The sequence below is a fragment of the Vigna unguiculata genome, chromosome 10, assembly GCF_004118075.2.
Source record: "Vigna unguiculata cultivar IT97K-499-35 chromosome 10, ASM411807v1, whole genome shotgun sequence".
Lineage (NCBI taxonomy): Eukaryota > Viridiplantae > Streptophyta > Magnoliopsida > Fabales > Fabaceae > Vigna > Vigna unguiculata.
The window spans coordinates 27,091,626-27,114,588 of NC_040288.1; the positions used below are offsets into that span (position 1 = coordinate 27,091,626).

At 31.2% G+C, this 22,963-nt stretch overlaps 3 protein-coding genes and 1 pseudogene across 3 annotated transcripts; 3 read left to right on the plus strand and 1 right to left on the minus strand.

Moving 5' to 3' along the window:
* The first annotated feature begins 815 nt into the window (after positions 1-815).
* On the plus strand, positions 816-6,339 carry LOC114165473 (annotated as a pseudogene).
* A 6,679-nt stretch (positions 6,340-13,018) lies between these two features.
* LOC114167224 (senescence associated gene 20-like) lies at positions 13,019-13,975 on the plus strand. The gene has a single exon (XM_028052242.1). It carries the CDS (start codon positions 13,075-13,077, stop codon positions 13,573-13,575), a length of 501 nt encoding a protein of 166 aa, XP_027908043.1. The 5' UTR covers positions 13,019-13,074; the 3' UTR covers positions 13,576-13,975.
* Positions 13,976-14,555: 580 nt separating this feature from the next.
* LOC114167433 lies at positions 14,556-17,138 on the minus strand. Its single transcript, XM_028052522.1, has 3 exons — positions 17,055-17,138; positions 16,229-16,356; positions 14,556-16,090 (listed from the first exon to the last, which is right to left on the minus strand). Exons 2-3 carry the CDS (start codon positions 16,261-16,263, stop codon positions 14,812-14,814), a joined length of 1,314 nt encoding a protein of 437 aa, XP_027908323.1. The 5' UTR covers positions 16,264-16,356; positions 17,055-17,138; the 3' UTR covers positions 14,556-14,811.
* A 1,872-nt stretch (positions 17,139-19,010) lies between these two features.
* On the plus strand, positions 19,011-21,710 carry LOC114165474 (replication protein A 70 kDa DNA-binding subunit C-like). The gene is made up of 12 exons (XM_028050090.1): positions 19,011-19,151; positions 19,245-19,512; positions 19,591-19,666; positions 19,763-19,890; positions 19,960-19,978; positions 20,133-20,259; positions 20,342-20,499; positions 20,569-20,689; positions 20,793-20,963; positions 21,048-21,116; positions 21,203-21,271; positions 21,504-21,710. The coding sequence occupies exons 1-12, from the start codon at positions 19,011-19,013 to the stop codon at positions 21,708-21,710; spliced, it is 1,554 nt and encodes a 517-aa protein (XP_027905891.1).
* The last annotated feature ends 1,253 nt before the right edge of the window (positions 21,711-22,963 follow it).

The window sequence follows — 22,963 nt, forward strand, 5'->3', positions numbered from 1 at the left end:
CGAACTTTTGTTACATTCGAACCTATGCATTCAGTTTAACATTTTCATATCTTTTTTATAACATGTTATCTGGATTGATTAGACATGCATTTAATAAAGATACGTAAAAGTTTATAGAGCAGTAGGATATCATAATTCATTAAAGCAATCATCAGACCAACATTTAATAAAGCCAAAAACGTGCAATAGTTAAAGTTGATGGTACGATATTGTAATGCATTAAACCAATGAATTTGATGATTGTTTCCTGCGCTACAAGCAATGTCTAAGAACAATCTGCATGTACAATATCATATATAATATAATGAAATGTAATTGTATAAAGTTGGCAGATTAGACACATTAAGGTGAAAAGACTTGCATTTAAGAACCCCAAATCATGCTTCCCATTGACATGACTTTATAGTGGTGTTAATTTTGGCGGTAAAAATTTCACGATTCATCTACCCTGTATCATGAAACTCCCAAAATTTTTAGATAACCTTATGTAAACACAACCTTTAATGGATAAGCATATGAGAATTTGGTAAATCAAATCTGTTGTAAATGGTTGAAGCACATTGTACTATTGTTATTCATTAATTGGAATTGTAACATTTATCTGTTCACAAAGCAGTATTATGAACTATATCTGTAGATGTTCTGAAAATTTCGTGTAGAAGTTTTTTCTATCATCTTCATATATAACCTTTATATATTATGCAAATGTTGTTATTTCCGAAATAATTATCATTGTGTGTGCTGTTTAATGTAGAATGATGGCCGATGAAAATAGAATCTGTAATTCAAGTGCAAGAATAAAAAGAAAACTGATAATGCAGGAGAAGAGGATGAAAGCTACATGCAAAAATCAGAAGCGCGTTGAAAATAAAACACGAGATCGTACACCATTAGCTGATGTAACAACTTATTTTGTTAATCAAGATACATTGTATATGGAATCACAACTTCAATCTTCTGATCTTAGATTTAGGAATGTTCAAAGAAATGTTACAGCCTCACGAAAAAAGCCTCAAAGTTTGCTTGACAAGTTTGAAAGCACTGTGAATAATGTGACTAATATAAGTCAAGAGAATATACCAAGTCAATCATTTATATTGGAAGATGTTGATGAACTACAATCAGATTCAGATAAGTCTGAATCGCTTGGTGAAACAATAGAAGGTAATTGTATTTTGGTAATGAAATTAACAATTCATCATTATTACTGATATCTTCATCATTATTAATTAAGCAGTCATTGATGAATTAGATGATATGAACCATCAAAGCACGGAGGCTAATGCAAGATAAGTAATCTAAAAAGTTTTTCATAAACATAATTGTTATCATATATGGGAAGTTGAACTAATAATTATATTAATTTGCAAATTGTATGCAGATATAGGAGATCCGATCTATGTTTGTCAGCATTGCAATGCATATATGTGGTATCAAGAACGCATTGGCAAATCTCATCATATGATTAATCCGAACTTTCAGCTGTGTTGCTCAAATGGAAAAGTTGAATTGCCAATGTTGAAAAAACCCCGGATGAGCTAAGTCAACTTTTATTTCAATCAGATTCAAAACAGAACAGAACTTATCAAAAGAATATTAGAACGTACAACATGATGTTTGCATTTACATCACCTTGAGCAAAAATTGACAATAAATACAACAATGGAGGTGATCCACCAAATTTGAGAATCCAAGGACAATCATGTCACAGAATTGGTAGTCTTCTTCCACCAATTGGACAACAGCCAAAGTTTGCTCAATTATATATTTATGATACTGAAAATGAGATACACAACAAAATTCAATCTCTGAGGTACAATTCATTCGTCTTAATAGTTGTTATTATATTATGTTGCATGTTTGTATTGATATGAAATTCAATGTAGGAACAACAATGATATTGATGCTGAAATTGTTAGAACACTAACAAATATGCTAGATAAGTACAATGTGCACGCTAAATCTTTTCGTATGGCAAAGGACAAATATGCGGAGTAGCCATGTCATAATCTTAAATTAAAACTTATTGCTGATAGGCAGAACGATGGACGTATATACAACATCCCCACCGTTTCAGAGGTTGTTGCATTAATAGTAGGAGATGTTGACACTGCATCTCCTAGGGATATTATTATGGAAAGCAGAACAGAAAAATTACAAAGAATAAATGAGTTGCACACAAGCTACTTGGGATATCAGTATCCTCTGTTGTTTCCCTGTGGTGAAGATGGATATAGGCATGATATTAGTCATCGTGATTATTTGGCACTCAAACGTAACCGCTTAACAATTAGGGAATGGTTTTGTTTCAGAATTCAAACCCGACAATGTGATCCAATGACCATTCTTAGATCAAGAAGATTATTCCAACAATTTGTTGTAGATGGATATACAATGATTGAGTCTGAAAGGCTATCATTCATCAGAAACAATCAGTCGAAGCTCAGGGTTGACAAATACAGTAACCTCTGTCAACCAAGCAATGATAGCTACACAGAAGCTTCACATAAAGGAAAATGTTTTGTGCTTTCATCTAGCTTTGTTGGTGATAGGAGATTTATGGATCAATTATATTTTGATGGCATGACAATATGTGGTCATGTAGGATTCCCAGATCTTTTTGTAACTTTTACGTGCAATCCAAAATGGCCAGAGATTTCCAGAATATTGAACCCTTTAAAATTAACTCCTTCAGCCAATGACCATTCTTAGATCAAGAAGATTATTCCAATAATTTGTTGTAGATGGATATACAATGATTGAGTCTGAAAGGCTATCATTCATCAGAAATAATCAGTCGAAGCTCAGGGTTGACAAATACAGTAACCTCTGTCAACCAAGCAATGATAGCTACACAGAAGCTTCACATAAAGGAAAATGTTTTGTGCTTCCATCTAGCTTTGTTGGTGGTAGGAGATTTATGGATCAATTGTATTTTGATGGCATGACAATATGTGGTCATGTAGGATTCCCAGATCTTTTTGTAACTTTTACGTGCAATCCAAAATGGCCAGAGATTTCCAGAATATTGAACCCTTTAAAATTAACTCCTTCAGACAGACCAGATATCATTGCAAGAGTTTTCAGAATCAAATTTGACCAACTATTATCAGATTTAACAAAGAAGAACATATTGGGAAGGGTCATAGCATGTCTGTATACTTCATATACTTAACAATTTACTTATTTCATTTAATTGATTATTCTAATCATGTAACTGATTTGTGATTGCAGACATGTATAATATTGAATTCCAGAAACGTGGTTTGCCACATGCTCATTTGTTGTTATTTTTGCATCCATCAAGCAAGTATCCGACAACCATGGATATTAGCAAAGTAATCTCAGCTGAAATACCATGTGCCAAAGAAGATGCAGAATTGTATAACTGTGTAAAAGAACATATGATTCACGGCCCATGTGGAATCTCTAAGACATCATCTCCATGCATGAAAAATGGATCGTGTTCTCAATTTTATCCAAAGAAATTTGAAGATACTACAACAATTTCAGAAGATGGTTTTCCTCATTATCGTCGAAGAAACAATGGTGTTAGCATTCTGAAGAATGATATTGCATTAGATAACCGATTTGTGGTTCCTTACAATCCTACCATATTACTCAAATATCAGGCTCATGTCAATGTAGAATGGTGCAACCGGTCTAATTCAATCAAGTACTTATTTAAGTACATCAATAAGGGCTATGATAGAATTACTGCTGCCATTGTTTCTAATGAGAAGCAAGGTTTTTCAACTGATCTTCTAAGGGATGAAATCAAACAATATATTGATTGCAGATATATTTCTCCATGCGAAGCATGTTGGAGAATATTTTCATTTCCAATTCATGGAAGAAATCCAGCTATTGAACGATTATTTTTTCATCTACCAGGCGAGCAATCAGTGTACTTCAAGGATGATGATGACATTGATGAAATCATGGCAAAACCGACAGTTAGGGAGTCCATGTTCACAAGTTGGATGGAGTGCAATAAGAAATATTCAGATGCAAGGGAATTAACATATCCACAATTTGTTACTAAGTATGTATATAATAAGAATCAAAGGTGTTGGAAACCAAGGAAAAAAGGAAATACCATTGGAAGACTTATTTGGGTTCTCCCAGCAACTGGTGAACTTTTCTACCTAAGGAGGATGTTAACAATTGTTAAAGGTCCAATATCCTACATAGATCTGCGAACTGTTGAAAACATAACTTATCCTACATTCAGAGAAGCATGTGAAGCTTCTGGATTTTTGGCAGATGATAGAGAATATGTCGAAGCTATTAAGGAAGCCAAAGAATGGGGATCTGGAAACTTCTTGAGGAGATTATTTGTAACTATGCTCATGTCAAATAGTATCAACAAACCTGAGGAGGTTTGGAAGAAAACATGGGAATGAATTTCTGATGGAATTCTATATAATGAAAGAATTATTGCAAGAAATCCAGGTGAAATAGTTTTTAACAATATTAATCTTAAGTTTGGATATGAAAGTATGCTAACTTAAGTTGTTTGTTGTAGGCCTCAACCTGAATATGGAATTGTTGAAAAATTTGACTTTGATTGAAATTGAGAAGCTTTTACAGAACAATAGGAGAACATTAAAGGAATTTCCCTCCATGCCTTATCCTAATGATTTTGCAGTAAATTACTGTGGCAACTGATTAGTGTATGCTGAACTTGATTATAACAAGGATGATGAACTACGTATCTTTCAATCAAATTTTACAAGTATGACAGGTTAGTCATTTCTTCTAAATGTTTTTGCAATACAAGTCATTGCAATATATCTAAATTATTATTGATATGCAGATGAACAAAGACGTATTTTCCAAAAGATTATAAATGTGGTGCATGATGAGAAAGGGGGCATGTTCTTTTTATATGGATATGGAGGAACTGGAAAAACATTTATGTGGAACACATTATCTTCCGCTCTTCGTTCTGAAGGAAAAATAGTTCTAACAATTGCATCAAGTGGTATAACTTCTTTGTTATTGCCTAGAGGTAGAACAACTCATTCAAAATTTAAAATTCCAGTTCCAACACTTGAACACTCTGTCTGCAACATTACAAAAGGTAGTGAACTATCAGATTTGATGAAATTGGCCAACCTCATAATTTGGGATGAAGCACCAATGGCACACAAGTTTTGTTTTGAGGCACTGGATCGAACTTTAAAAGATATCATGAGAGAACACAACAAATCTGATTTTGTTTTTGGTGGCAAAGTAATAGTATTTGGAGGGGATTTTAGACAAATTCTTCCTATTATCCCTCGAGGAAGCAGATATGATATTGTTCATGCAACTATCAACTCATCCTATCTTTGGGAGCATTGTCAGATCCTGAACTTGACCAAAAACATGCGACTATTACAGTAGGGATTGCACAGCTCTACTATTGCTGAAATTGAAGAGTTTTCTTCCTGGATAATCAAAATTGGTGATGGTTTACTGAATGAACCTAATGATGGCTTAGTAGATATAGAAATCCCTCTAGAATTTCTAATCAAGAACTACAAAGACCCTACCCAAGCTATAATCAATAGCACTTATCCACAACTACACCAAAAATTCAATGATGAGATGTTTTTGATATCAAGAGCTATTCTAGCCAGTCGAATTGAAACAATAGATGAAATCAATAAATCTGTTCTGGATTCTATTCCAGGTGATGCTTAACTCATACTTATCATTTTTTCATACATTGTCATATTTTAAAAGTCTAAAAACTGTTATTCATAAAATTCAGGTGAAGTCAAAGAATACCTCAGCACAGACTGCATTGATACTTCTGACACCATGAACGTTGATGTATATGACGGTATTACACCAGAATTTTTAAATTCATTGAGAACATCAAGATTACCAAACCATAGTATAACACTCAAAGTTGGGACACCAATAATGCTATTGAGAAATTTAGATCAATTTGAAGGTCTTTGTAATGGAAGCAGATTAATAGTCACCAGACTAGCAAAGCATGTAATTAGTGCAAAAATTATAACTGAGAAAAACAAAGGAACAGAAGTTTACATCCCGTGTATGTCCATGTCCTCATCTCAGTCACCGTGGTCATTCAAGATGATTAGAAGACAATTCCCGATCATGCTATCCTATGCTTTGACCATAAGCAAATCTCAAGGTCAATCTTTAGATTGTGTTGGATTGTATCTGCCTACACCAGTTTTTAGCCATGGTCAGTTATATGTTGCAACTTCCAGAGTTAAAAGCAAGTCAGGATTAAAGATTTTAATCCATGACACCAAGAATAATACTTTGACTGCTACCACAAATGTAGTTTTCAAAGAAGTTTTCAACAATGTGTAATGAATGATTACATACTTGTTCTTTTTTTTGCTAAGCATGCATATGTGCAATAGTTACAAAGTAAGAATGCTTCACCGATGTGCATAAATATGATGTTCTGGTGTAATGTATAAATTTTTTGTAACAATGCCTTGAAGTAATAAATGAAGATGTAGTACTTTGATGTTATCCCTTGCATTTATCATGTCTGAACTGACAATTACATTATGGTAAAAATCGTATTGGGCATAGTGCATTAAATATGCAAACTGCCATACATCAATAAGAAAACAAGAATTAATTATATGCAGACATTAAACCAACTGATGTTTGTACTTATTGTGGACAACATCCTAATTCTTCGGTACCCTTGGCATAATATTCTCGAATAACTCCTGATGTAGGTTCATATAGCAATTGCTTATATAGAGTATTACTTTGCAGCCATATAATTAGCACAATTAATATTGAATCTCTTTACTTGACACACCACCTTAAATATGTAGTTGACCTTCCACAATTGTCAGTTTAATAATGTTTTGAACCCCAAGAAGACCTTGTAAACTCATATGAGCAGCCCAAGTAATACTGAATATTTAACTGAACAGACTACCATAATTATCAAACGCACCTCCCAGATGTCTAATATTATTAATGAAATAAGTTGATGCAAATGATGATCCATGTTCATTTATTAACAAGTTGTCCTAATTACAACTATCCATACTATATTAAATCCAACAAATTATGAACATTACAATTATTTATAAAATTGACTTTTTAAACATAAATATAAGTAATATTATTATATAGAAGTTATTTTGTTTTTTATATTAACGTAATATTATAGTAAGTTAAATCCTAGAAATGAATGGTTAATTTTGTATAAATAATAACAATAATATATGAATTCAATTGTTCTTAGGTAATATTATTCCAAACTGGAATACTTATATTATTTTTCACTTGGAACCATTTTTACCGAGTAACAATTATATAGATAAATAATGTTGTTTATGAAATCGTATTAGCAATAAATATACTAAGGTTTAATTATAGTTTTACTAATTATAAAATAATTTAATATTTGATAATAATACTTTATATTTATTGAAAAGTTTTCGCTAAATTAAATTTATATTTATTCAAATTTTTAACTTAATCAAAATATGTAGATAACGAAAATTGAAACTTGGTATAGTAATCACAAGGCACATGTACATATTTATGATTTAGTAGACATAGTCAATATAAATAAGCAGTTCTATATAAACATATATATCAACATTCCAAAATACATTAATGTTGATATACAAAATATCTAACATTTGCAGTTCATAAAAAAGAAACTTAAATAAAGTGTTCATAGGTCCTACGTAATACTTCTAGAGACAAAATATTCAAAATATTACAATAAGCTAATTCTTCAATATATGGATGACGCTATTTTCTTCATTATCCACTACAAATCTTATCCGATCACCGGCATCCAATCCATTTTCTTTGCAGAACTTCTTCCAACCACAGTTCAAGTAACACTCACAGGAACTTCTGCCCGTCCAACGAATTTTACAGTCCTAGAATTGAGATTGGCCATTCGTTAATGTGTAGCTCTTGCGTCCCTTGATCAAGCATTCTTTTGCAAATTTGGAATCCAGATACTACATTCGAAGAAACTATGTTAAGCCATCATAAATATGAACTAAAGTATAAAAACAGGACTATACATATCAGTCTTACCAAAGAAGATGCTTTAACATCATAATTGCTTAATACTTTCTCAAAATCAGGAGCAGCAACTGCAACTTGGCTGTTTGGAGCATTGGCCGAATCTCTGTTATAATCCATTTCTACTCCTTCGGCCGAGAAGATCCTATGAAGAAATACATTGTTTCCTACATAGTTTAAATGTAGGTAACACGGACCAGTCAACTTATAATATGGAATGTACCTACTAAAACCAAACAGAACCATCCTCAAAGACTCATCTGTATCGACATATATTTCAAACATCTTCGACAGAGGGTCATACAACTTGACCGCGTAATTAAATGCAAGTTTATCCTGACAGAATATTTGGAAGTAATCTGGCACAGTAATCAATAACTAAGACAACAATCAACAGATAAAATGTATTAGAATGAATGACCATACAAATGCAGCTGTAAATGTAATAAAAATGGATTAATATTGCATACCATGGCTGGGATGAACTGCACCCTAAACGCTTGGAAAAACCTTATTGAAGACAAAGGGTTACATGCAAGAGAATTCTTTGTTTTACCAGGATACTCAACCTCCGTCTAGTCCAAGTTGAAAACCCTTATACGAAAATAACGGTCTCCACAATAAACGGTACAGACATAGTAAACATTGTTGAGGTTATAAAATTACTGAATCTTCTCAACAGCCCGAATCTGTCTCTGAGCCAAAAGACCTTCTTCAAACTCTATATTTATCGTATTTCCTTTCGGATCACTAAAAAAGTTAGTCCCCATCAGTAGTAATTTGCCCCATTGTTCATAAAAACCAACTTCGAACTCGAGACACTCTTGACATATACGAAAGGAGAAGGATTCATAAAAATCAAAACTTTGAACAAAAAATTTTAGAAACACTTCAACCAGAACACCATCGTACAGAAAAATATGAACTTTAGGCCAGAAAGTAGGTATTCCTATCCAAAAAACCAAACTTTAACTAAACAAAAGAAAATAATGCACCAACCTCTGCGGGCTCCATCACTATGACTGAGTTCTGGTAAAAGTTTGTGAAGCTGATAGGCCTGGATGAAGACATTTTCAGGTTTGGACGTTGCTGTAACTACGAGAGGGATGATGGTTTGTTTCTTCATTTCTGACCAAACACACGAACACTGATCCAACTTACCTTTTAAAGAAACCAAACGTAACGTCTGCACGAAATGAAACCCCTTGACGAAACCAATCAACGTGCAAAACAAATATCACCCCGATAAGACATGTAATAAGTTCATATTGCCGCCATCTTTTCGTATTCTGATAGAAATATTACATTTATTTTAATGATATTAAATTGGTAGTAAAAACGTTTACCATAGCACTTTAATGATGTACTATTAGGTCAAACAAGAAACCATAATAGCAAAACATACAACAATTAACCGAAATTAATGTTAAATTCAAATTAATTGTCAAATTAATAAAGCAATAAGAGAATAATATTACAAATATAACAACACTAATATATAAGCGTAATTAATTCTACAAAATTATATCAAAATTATATTTATTTAAGGAATATAATTATTACATATTCTTTAGAATCATGTAAATATAAATAGTAATGCGTTTATAAAAAATAACTTTGAAATCTGACAAGAAAATCCAAAACAAAAAAAATTAAGACCTGTTTTTTACTCTTTAATCTTTACTGGAACTCTAAACTTATTATCACAAACAATGTTTTGTAATTAAACTTCTAAAAAACATCATACTGACATTTCTTAATCTAAACAAAATAACAATCTATGTCATCACAAATTGATTATTCCAAATTACTTAAAAACACATAACATATAACATATAATACATAACAATAATTAATTATACATAAATATATAATTATATCATTGTTAGATGAATTTATCGTTTGAATATATTTAAATTGACAATTATAACATCTATAAATTTTAAATTAAATTATTGATTTATTGATAATAATATTAAAATCTGTTTTCTAAAAAAAATTTTAAAAACCAAAAACACCACGGATCTCATGCTAGTGTACATTATAATAATGTAATTTTAAGATTCTATTTTAATTTTCTATATCATGTCATTATAAATAACCATTGAATTCAAGCAAAGATATTCTATTATCACAACTTTCCTTGCATAAAAGTGAAGCCAATTATTGTAGTTTCTTTTGTGTCATATTTTATTTATCAAAGCTTGATTCCAATCCCAAAAGTTAAAATTTAATATCTCGAATATTCAGTCCAAAAAGGCAAAAGGTTGAAGTATGAGTTTCAAGAATTAAAAAGTTTGGATGAATACAAATTGGGATTGAGAAAAGACGAGGTTTTGGTTTAAAAGTAGACAAGAGGGAATTAATTAAACTTCTACCAATCATCATTAACACGTTTCTCTCAATTTGGATCCTGGAATAGTAGAATATACTGTCCTTAATTCGTGGAATACTAGCGAGTTTTTTTTTTTTTTTCATATCTTTGTTTTTTTATGTCTTCAACTTTTAAATTGAAAGACTGATTGAGTATTGGAAAAACTTTAGATATAATTCATATTTTGGATGCAATTAAAATTGAAATTTTACTCAATAAAAATTTACATTAAAAATAACACAAATTTGATATTAAAACTATTAAACTAAAATTCATCACTAGTAAATGTTAGATTATGCACTCTTACATATCAATAACAAATAAACAATTGAACCCTTCAATTATATGTCTGAAATGATTTTTTAAGTGTTTTTTTCCTATTAACAATTGTTAATTGTTAGTTTTTGTTAATAGGAAAGTTAAACCCACAATCTCTTCTACCCTTTTGTCTAAACTCCTTTAAATCCACCTTATTTTTTAAAATTATTAGAAAAAGGAACTTTCTAAGTGTATAACACCTTATATTACTTTTTAATTTTCTCTTCCGATGAAATGAAGAAAAAAAAATGTATACATATTCTAAATGTAACCTTTTATATAATTTTTGTTAATTATTTCCATAATTTCAATATTTTTAATTTAACCTCTTATCTACAATTAATCTTTCAATATATATATATATATATATATATATATATATATATATATATATTCTTAAACATAAATTTATTTTAATTAGATCACTCTAATAGTTCACCTAATAAAATATAGCCGTCTTAATAAATTTAATTATATATATATATATAATAAAATAAAATAAAGACGTTGAATAATATCTACTTTAAGAATTAATAATCCTTTAAAAAATTGTCCGTTTCAATAGCGGAGTATTTTTTTTATTATGATTTTGTGTTAAAAATGTTTTGTCGAAGTAAAAAAATATATTTACAAACTGTTAGTAAACTTGTCTTTACGTAACACTCTTAACTTATTAATTGATAAATTTGGTATCATTTTATATGGAAAAAAAGCTTATTAACTCATTTATTTTAAACAATTCTCCTATTTGTTAATACAAGAGTAATGAACCTCACTCAAAACATGATTTTTATTGGTTAATTTTGTCCCTCTTTTGTCTATGTTATCATAATTAAGGGTGAAAAATGAACACATCTGATTTATATAAATTGGTTCACCTTAGCTTAAATTGAGTTAAAAATAAGATAATTCAATTTGACTTACTTTTCATAAACAAAATGTTATAATTCAACTCAACTCAACATAAATTTATAGGTTGGATATGATGACTCATTTTGTTTTATTTTCTTAACTTATTGATTCTACCTATCTATTTACTGTAGTAAAATCAAGATATTCATATATTTCACTAATTATTAACTACAATTAATTAGGGGGTATATTATAAAGATAGTAAATAAAAATAAAAATATTAACTTATATAATTGAATAAATAAATAAATTAAATATCCAGACAATTTAAATACATTTAACAACATTCTAATATTGAAAAGGAACTAAAACTTAAACTCATATAACTAAAAAGTAATAAACAAATATAAAAAAAGTAGAAAATTGTTATCTATGAATTACGGATTAATTCATCTTGAGTGATGAATTAAACAATTTGATTCAACTTTACCTATATTTAAAAATAAATACTCCTTACTCATGATTTTGAATATTTTTAAACCTATAATGTTAAACTTCCATAAAAGAGAAATCCAAGTTCATTTGTCGTTTGAATAAACTTGGGATACTTTCCTAAGAAAATTGGCGGTGCTGAGCAAAACGATAGAAAACCCTGCAAATAAAATTCCAAAAGCATCAATTTAGCATAGTACTTTTAGATTATTCCTAAAATATTCAAAGGTTTTCCCAAAGAAAATAGCGAGGGTAAATTAGTCATTCTAGAAATACACCCTATAATTGCTTCGGCTCCATCGTACACCTACGTCTTTAAGTCCACATCGGTATCTCCACATAACAACATCATAGCCTAATGCCTAACAATAATGTAAATGTAAATTTTGATCTGACAAAATTTGACACTTCACACGTGCAGCATTAAATGCAAGTTCCACGACAAAATCCTCACCATCCAGTTCAACACTCCATAAAATAATCAATCTCCACCGTCGCATTTTGATTTCTACTATTCAAACATTTTCATATATTAAACAAACATAGGATACTTAAATAATCAAATAAAAATGTTTTTACTATTGTTAATTTAGGAATGAAGTGTGTAACACAGCGAGTTGCCACCCATGTATGTTAGAATATATCAAATTTAATTAAGTAAAAAATTAATATTCACTCCTTACACCGTAGAAAAATAATACTATATTCCTACTTTTTAATTTCTAACATAATTTAGTATAAACTATTAATTCATTTAAAAGAAAAGACACAGTTATATATTATTTAATAATTCACACTAAACAAGGTCACATAAAATAAAAAAATAGAACAAAAAAATAACAGTGATATTATATTTTCATGAACCATAATAGATTGCCAACAATTAGACTTTTATATCCCTATTATGTAAGGTTATAAATATGTGACTATCCAAGAGCCACATTCCCATGCATAAAACAGAGTAAGCAAGCCAGTCTCCAATTAACCCAAACATGAAGCACATACCAAGCTCCATTGAAATCACAGAGATGGAAGCAGAGAGGAACCAGAAGGAGGAAATGCAGAACAAGGCAACAGTGGAAACACTCTACAAGGCCCTCTTAGGACAAGGTCAAATGGACACAGTGGCAAACATGCTAGCAAGCGACCTCGAGTGGTGGTTTCATGGCCCCCCACAGTGCCAACACATGATGAGGATCCTAACCGGAGAAACCGCCACCAACAACGGTTTTCGCTTCGAACCCAGAAGCCTTACCGCTATCGGCGACTGTGTCATCGCCGAAGGCTGGGAAGGAAAGGCCTACTGGGTTCACGTTTGGACCCTCAAGAACGCCCTCATCACACAGTTCAGAGAGTACTTCAACACATGGCTTGTGGTCAGAGACTTGAGGTCTCAAACATGGCAGAACAAGCTTCAAAACATCACATTGTGGCAAAGTCAGCCCCGTGATCTCTATCGCCGATCCTTGCCGGGGCTTGTCTTAGCCATTTAGCTATAACAGAAACAAATGCTACCAACATACTACTATAGCACAGAAAATTTACTGTGTAAGTGCATAATTCAGATCAATCTCTACGTTGCTTTTGTTGATATTGATCAGAAGTATGCACATGTGTACAGTAAATTTTCCGTAAGGTGAAATTTGTGTGAGGTTTGTTAGTTTTATTTAATTAGTTTAGTGAAACCTTCATGAATTTGATCAATAATGGAAAGTGTGTTGAAAAGGGTATGTTGCTGGTACTGTGATATAGCTCTAGGTGTTGGTGAAAGTTCAGGAATGTGAAGTTGTGATGTTTAGTGAACTTGTGGTCAACTCGACCACATTGGTTTTCGTACATATTTGTACTGATTAATTGTTCAATAAAATGACAGTGAAGTTGAAACTGTAAGTATATGAGGCAGACACATGCCTATGTATATAGCTTCCTATTTGTGGAATTACTTTGGAGCTTGAAAGACCCCTAGATTAGAATTCTACACTAAGATAAGCAATACAGGGATGTAGATATGTTACTTCAATTGGAATTGCTTTAAAACTTGGAAGACAAACTCAAAGTGAAACAGAAGTTTTAATTGGTAATGAAGTTAGCATACTGAGATTGGAAAGGTTTTTTTGGGAGATCAAAGTTCAGAGTGGGAGAACATTTTATGAGGAATTTGGTAATTATATGATCATGAAAATGGTAGCTCTAGAAAGTATAGAGAACTCTGAAAATAATGCTAAACACGTTTGTACCTAAACTACTTGTGAACTCCCAAGTTGCATGTACTTCTTATCGTAATACGCGGTATGCTTCAACTTTCTCGGTTTGGATAATGATTGATTCATTTGTTAACCAAGCTGTAACAATCTACCAGTTTGGACTTAGAAGTTAGTTTAGGAAATGTTAACAAGAGAACAGAGCTTTTGACGAAAAAGCCATACTTGACTTTGAAAGTTGAACTATTGGATTCATTCAACAAGTTGCCTAATAAGGACCATCCCTAACAAGTTGCACCAGTGTCACCCCACACTAAAAAGTTATCAGTTGTTGCTATTCAAGTAATTTGCATTATGTTCATATGCACAACTTGTTTTTAACAACAACGTTTGAAAATTATCAAACACAAGGTAACACCCTACCAATTGCTTCGAAAAACAATGTTCAAATATTGCAAATGTACAAGTCTATTTTGAGATTAATACATAACTGCTAAAAGAATTTGATATAATTGAGGTTTTTCTTCTTTATGTTCTTTTGATGTCATTATCATCAACCTGAATTGTTAGGGGAATAGGCGCTTCCATAACATTCTGCTTTCTTTCTCTTGAAAACTCAATTTCTGAGAGACTTGAATAATCTTCTGAGTTTTCAGTCTGTTTTTGGCAGAAAAAGTTGTCATCAACTATGTCATAGAATTCTGCAGTTCTTACTTCCTGTGCAAGGGAACACCAGCAACACAATAGCCACTGTATGCAATCTGTCACTGCAGGATTCCCACCACAAATTTTATTTGGTGGCAAGTTAAATCTTTCCCTCATCTGAATCCTCCAATAGCCACCATAGAGTAAACCAAACACACAAAGAAATATACCAATCAACCTCAGAACTAGTCTAACAGGCTCATCATCAATATTGATGGTAGCCATATTGAATATCCAAAAGGGAGCCACACAGAGGAGTAGAAAAGTTGCAACATGAACATACATGTTACCAAAATGAAGTCTCTGCATATTCCTTCCAAAGGCACAAAAACTGCAAAAGAGACTGAGACATGCCACAGAAAGATTTTCCCAAAGATCGAATAATCCCCCTCTCCATTGAGGTGTGTACTCAATAAGATTATGCTCATTTCTTGAATCAAATGTATTACTAATAGGAATATGGTTCTGTGCTTCATCATCAGTTTCATAATCCTTTCCTAGAGGGCTGGCAATGCAGTAAACTCCTGCAAGTGATGGAGCAGCAATTGCAATGGATATGCATATACCAACCCCAACAACAGGCCTTTCGGATCTACTGAAACCCCAGTTAAGGCCAGAAAGTGCATATTGTGCAAAGCAATTAACATGAAGTAAGAGAACTATCACCATCATATGCATCCATTCATGAGGCTTGCAAGTGCCATTCTTGCAGTATGTTTTTCTTAGGATTATGATATCATTTGGCTTCCACCTACAAAGAAGTACAAGATGGTGGAACCTCTTTGGATGTTGGTATAGACACATGAGAGTGAATAGTGCATTGAGAAATTGATTGTTGATCTCAAACCATGAGTTTCTTTGTGACTGCTTAGTAAGGATTTTGTTCAGCATTCCTGTCATGACGAGAAACAGAATTGCTCCTGAAACAGCAACACAAACTGTCCATAAAAGAAGGGCCATGTTCAAAGGATTCTTAATCCATGTTTTGCAGCTTGTCCTGAGAGATGGCCAACAAATCTTCTGGGAAAAACAACAATTGAAAGGTTTTCTCAGTTTTTCCTTGATGCAAAACACGAGAGAATTCATATCTTCCCTCAGTCTTCTGCATAGATGGAGAAGCTAAATTAGCACAGGGTGTGAGTCTATGCAGTTTAAAGATATTGATAATAGACATCAACATTCTGTGTTTCCTTATATGATGGATGATGAAATTTGAAGAGCACTGTTTACATTTATTTACCTTGAAATCATTTGTAATTGCAACTGATGCTGCATCTTGCAGACCCTCTTGCAAAGCTTGACTCATTCATTCAAGCCAATAAGATTGTGAAATATTTTTATTTGAAGTTCCAACAACGATTTGATTATCTGCACAGAAGAATACTTTCTAATTACTTATTAAAGGAAGGGAACTTTCAGAGCTGATTCAAATGTTTATTGAGAATGGAATCTTAAATCTTGACAAATAATAGAAAGCTAACATGTTAAACTATTCAGATTCTTAAACTTTCCATGTTTTAAAGAAAGGAAGAAAGAAATACCGTCAAATGACAAGTATCAATGATAATTTGGTGTCCTGAACATTCAATTTTAATTTTGCTAAACTGGGGTTCAATATCTCTTACTAACAGAAGAACCTAAAACATTTCTTAATCAAAAGGAAACAGATTTTTTAATACTGAGAAGTTGATTGTTGAGCTCAACCTAACTATAAATTTTTTGAAGAGCATATATTTTTCACTGTTGGAACTTGGTAATGTTCAGGTAGCCCAACTTATAACAAGAAAGATCATGAGATGAATTAAAGTCATGAAATGTTTGAAGATTCCTACTTTTGTTGATATGGTTAAGGTTCTAAATTTCTCAAAGTTAGAATTTGCAACAAACTTGAATGGAAGTTTTGACACTTGCATAGAGGTAACTAGTATTGTATATAAGAAGAATGTAAGAATAAGAAGCATCGTTCATGATTCATTGTCCAGAAAATGAAAACTACGGTGAAAAAATGAGAAAAAGAATGCATTTTAAAGTGGCTATGTTAAATATGAGGTAGTTGAAGGGGTTACCTGCAGGTAGAGGCAACAATGGTGTGGAAATTTTACCAGTCCAATGCAGAAAGGAAGCAGAAAGAAAGCAAAACATAGTGAGGAATATAATGAACGTGATAAAGATTTTGACTTTATTGCATAAGCGGGAATGTGGTTCAAACACTTTCAAAACACAACAGTGTCAATTTGACTTTAGTTCATAGGTTATCCTTTAAGCACAGTTACAGTGACATTGATGTCATCACACTTGACAGCCGAGCTTTTATGTACGAGAATGCGTACTTTGATTTTTTTTAAATTGGACCGTTATACTTTGACAAGTTCTATTTATATAAACTTTAACAAATTTTTCTTTTAAGTCTCACCAATTTTATTTTCTGTTTTTAAGCCACGCCAAATAATTTTCCTTCTTAATAATGTTTCTTTTAAAATAACAACTTCTTAAATACACATAGTAAAACATTGTTATTTTTTTAATAGATCTGTTCATTGAAACAGTTGAAAATTTGACTTTCTGATAGCTGAATTTTGAACGACTACAGAATCAGCGAATTTATTTGAATTTTTATTTTAATGATATTTTGAAAAGAAAAACACATATTTTTACTTAGGCTTTATTTAGGAAAAGTTGAACTTATACAGAAAAATATAAAAAATGTTTATTTTTTAATTAAAATGAAGAGATATTTTTTTATTTTAGTTAAATATATCATACGTAATGTGAGATAATATTTTAAAAACAAATAAATAATATAACGTAACCATAAGTCTAATAGAGGATTATTTTGTTTTTTTTTAATATTTGACTTTGTGAAACTTTATTTGAAAATAATAGAATCCTTAAATATAGTACACGCACTTGGTGACTGGCAAATGAAGAAACAATGAAATATAAAATGTTTTCTTTTATTTCTTTATTTAATCTAAATTTATATGAATTTAAAATTTTTATAATAATCGGTGGAAGAAAAGTAAAAGGATAAAAGAAATATTAGAACACTGAAGTTAGGTGCTTCTGAGTATTAAGAGATAATCTACTATATATCTAAGAAAATGTTAGGATAGTGAAATTACTGAATTAGACACTCCCTTTCATTGACACGTGTTCTAGAGTAGAGGTATTTTAGTCATTTTGGTGTTGTAGTGTTTTTGGCGGTGCAGAAAGTTAAATGATGTGATGGACATTTGCTGTGAGATTTGAAAATTCTTCTTCTGCAAGGCAAGTTAGCTCCGTCGTTCTCCAGGTTTCCTTCTTTTCCCTTCCTCCTTCTTCTGTATTTCTTCATTTTCTTCTTCCTTCCTTTCTTAGTCGCGTAAGTTAATTTTGTTACATTTGAAAATTCTTCTTCTACAAGGCAAGTTACCTGCATTGTTCTTCTCCAGGTTTCCTTCTTTTCCCTTCCTCCTTCTTCTATATTTCTTCATCTTCTTCTTCCTTTCTTTCTTAGTTTCGTAAGTTCATTTTGTTTAACTTCTGAACTACATTTTATGTGTTGATCTTTTCTGTTGATATTTTATTTTATTTTCTTAAAAGTAAAATATTTTGTATTTACTGTTTTTCTTCTTGATGCATCTTTCTTCTCTATCGTTTGTTTTTTTACTTCATCATTGTGGTGTATTATGTTTTAAAACACGTTTATAGAAGTTTTTTTTTGTACTTCGTTATTCTGCTGTATTATCTTTTAAAATACGTTATAGAAGTTTCCTTTTGTTTCAGATATTATTTGTTAATATTTTTTTGAAGATGTTGTGATGTTTTTGTTGAAAAGAAATAGTTTTTTGTTATTTTCAGGACTTTTTTTTGTTATTTTTTTCAGTTTTATATGATTAGAACATATTGAACACTATTTTGTTTTGTTATTTTTGAAGAAGATTCGTACCTTAATATTTTGTTTACTTTATTTTTCTTTTCTTTATTTGAAGTCGTTGTGTGGTCCGTTGAAACTTAAGACCTAACTTATTGTCACATATTAGATGGCAAAAAAATTTGATATGATCAAGGATATTGATGGAAGAAGGGAGACGTTGAAACTTGCTGTTAGAATCGTAGATTTGTGGTATGTTGAGTCTTGGGATTCCAAACGAAGTATGGAAATGGTTTTGATGGATCAAAAGGTAATGTAAAGTACCATATTTTAGCATGTTGTAAATTTTACTTTATTCGATGACAACTATATTTAACCATATATGTTTTAATTTGTTGTTCAGGGTGATGTTATTGTTGCAATGATTAAGAAGGAAGATATGGGTGTTTGGGAAGAGAAGCTAAAAGAGGGTGAAAGTTACATAATGCATAACTTTAAACTCTTGAAGAACAGAGCTCAATATAGAGTTTGTGAGCATCCATTTATGCTGTTGTTTATAGGAGCAACGTCTATACGACCACAACCCATTGCAAGCATACCTAGAAAGCTTTGGAAGTTCAAAAGTATAAAGGATATCATCGATGGAAAGTATTGTTCTGATTTGTTGGTTGGTAAGTTTATTGTTGTATCGTTATGTATGTGTCCTATATTTTTTTTTTGTTAATCTATTAATTTTTTTTGCATGTTAGATGTCATTGGTATGCTGGACAATGTAGAGGAGAAAGGCCATTCCAAAAATGTTGTGTTTGACCTCAAAGATTTGAGGTTTGTTTCATTATGTATGGTGTTTTATATTTACAATAGTTTTATAATTAATTGATAACTATTTTGTTTCTTATTGTTGTTATCTCATTAATGCAGTGGTGCTATAATCTGTTGCACATTGTGGGATTCGTATTGTGAGAAATTATTGAGTTATTGGAGGACATGTAGTCAAACATCTAATGTTGCTATTATTCTTACTCAGGCTAAGATAAAGCCTGCTTCAGGTATGAATAACGTCATTACTATATTTAGATTATCATTATTATTTAATCTAATTTAATTTATTTGTATAGGTCCATGGCCAGTTTCATTGTCTAATTCTTGGAATGGTTCGAAACTATCATGGGCGATGACATACCTGAGCTAATTGATTTTAAGAAGAAATTCGCAGAGTATGTTTATATGTTAGCCATGTATTGTTCATTATTTTATTTTTCATAAACACTAACAAATGTGTTGTGTGTAGAACCTCTGGCAGTGAAACTTTTGAGGAAGGGAGTCAATATAGTGGCTCTTCACAGATTAGTCATGTTGATAGGTTTATGTATAAAACCGTTGTTAAAAGTGTTTCAAAGATTATCATTGTATTAGAGGTAGTTTTCATGTTTGTAATTTTCTTTTAAATCCATTTTTTAATTGTTGATGATATTATTGACCTTTTTTGTATTGATATAGGAGATTTCCTGTGTTACTGTTGCACGTACACTTAAATTTAACTTAGGAAATGATGGATGGAATTATCTGGTGTGTAACGTTTGTACGAAAAGAACTCACGAAGTTGGTTCCTTTAAGTGTCTTAGTTGTGATGCTTTTAATGATTCTCCAAGAATCCGGTTAGTAAATTTTTAATTTATATGTTATGCCTTATGTCATAGTGTTATTTGTAATATCAATTTTTGTAGATACAAGCTGGAAATTCAAGTGACTGATGGGAAAAAGGTGGCCAATTTCATGCTTTGGGACCAAGATTGCATGAATTTAATTGGTGTATCTGCTGCTGATTTGAGAAAGAAAATGATCAATGTAAAAGAAATGCAGTATCTTTTATAACTTAACTAATTTTACAAGAATCATTTTTGTAAACAAGTTACTAATAATTTATTTTCTTCTGCTTGATTTATATTAGCATGGTGAAGACGATCCAAAGTGTTTTCCAGAGGATCTAGATGTTATTTTAGGATGTACTTGGGCTTTTAAGGTGAAGCTACAAGGAAAGAACCGACCTGCCTCAGTTATGAGAGTTTCCACTGACGTGGAAATTATTGATCACGTTAAAGCACTACTGGGGCAGGAGGAGGTAGTATTGCAATATTTTGTATTCATAAGTTGAATTATCAATCATAGTCGTATTACTAATTGATTTGTTTATACCACTTTGCAGGCAAGCTTTGTTGGTGAATGTGTTGTTAGTTGTCCATCTGATATACTTCCTGATACTTCCAATTCCTCAGTAAGTATAGTTGAATTTTATTTTGTTTGTTATGACAACAATGATAGTTTTTGTTTTTAAATTGTAATTGCAAATGAATTATGCAGGCAATGGTTATTGGTAAATGTAGCAATGCCAGTCTTCTTGATGTACCAACTTCTAGCGGGACTTCTTTAGTAAGTATTTTAAATATGGTCATTTTGGTTGTGAGATAAATTGTTTTACAATGTTTGACATGAATTATATATATGTTGGCAGGCAATTGAACTTGCTTAATGTATTGGTAATGCTGCATGTGACTTAACAGCTGATACTGATAGTTCATTGGTAAGGATTATTTTATTTCAGTTAGCATAGTAATATAACTGATTCCTTGAATCTGTAACATGATTATGTTCATCATTGCAGATGTGCCTTTCTTCCACCGCTGATGATGAACCTGATATAGTTTTCTGTATGACGCCGTCTAAAGATGTTTCTGCTCCTATTGATGATGTTCCAGACATTCCATCAAGTATCATGGAGTTTGATTTTCTGGAAGATATTCCTCTAGCTCAGTTATCAGCTACAAAGACTACAAAGCCAACGAAGAGTATCAAAAAGGAGAAATTATAAATGTATTAATGTGCCCAAGAAAAGTCTGTTAAAATATTTTTGCCAACGTTTTTATCTTTGTCAACCATATTGTAATTTCTATAATAGACTCAATCCCGGTTCTGTTTTGATGAATTGTACTTATGGATTTTGTGAATCACCTTTAATAGTTTTGGTGGTGCAAAATTGTAGAACACAATATCGTAGAATGGTAATATAACGTTATTGTTATTATTATATTTTATATCTTTTTTTTCAACTAACTATATTGTTAATTTATGAAATTATTGCTATATGTTTTGCAGTATTATTTAGTAATGATTTCAGAGAAGAAATAAGTATAATGACTACTACAGTTTTGGTTTATTTCTTATATTGAATATTTTGTTCATTAAACTTCAATATTAATGGTTACTACCATTAATTGACATTATTATGCAACATAATAATCATATTATCACAATATTTATATCCAATAGCGCCCCAAAATAGAATTGTTGATTAGAACTATAATAATACATTGTTTTTTATAATTGATTAAATTGTTTGAATAAAGAAGTTATCCATTAAATATAATAATACAACGCACGAGCAAAAACTGGAATAGTTAGAACTTAAGGCACTTTTTGGTTTGGATGGGATGATTTTGGATTTCTTGAAAGGACATTATATTAATTGAGAGGACAAGCATTTAAAACTAATACTACTGTTGAACATTAAAATTTTGTAGAGAAGTAGTCAATTTACTATTACGAAGAAGTTGTTGATGGGTTTCCCTCAACAGAAAAGTATTCAACCTAATATTTCATTGTGTTATTCCACCTAATGTTAAATAAGCTAAATTGAAAATGCAGTGTATGTGATAGATAAGACATGTTAAGTTGAAAAGACCTCCATTTAATAACCCTAATTATATCTGATGTACTACTATTAATTTATAGACGTTTTATTTTTTGCGGTAAAAATGTATGGATTGTTCCATCCATTAACAAATACACCAAATATTTCAGTAATGTGAATCTGATGAAGTATTGTGTTATGCAACTACAAAAATATGGTAGAACAGCAGATTTGTGAGGCTACTGATGACTAAAACCAGACAACTTTTATACTTGAGCAATGAAGAGTATTATTTGGCTGCTGGATGATTTTTTAATTTCATCTACAATTGTTTTCTAGGAAGTTCGTCTTAATGCTTGAATACCTATTACAAAATGTCTCCATAACATTTACAGATTTTTTTTAAATGTTGTATTGCTGTGTTCATGTTTTTC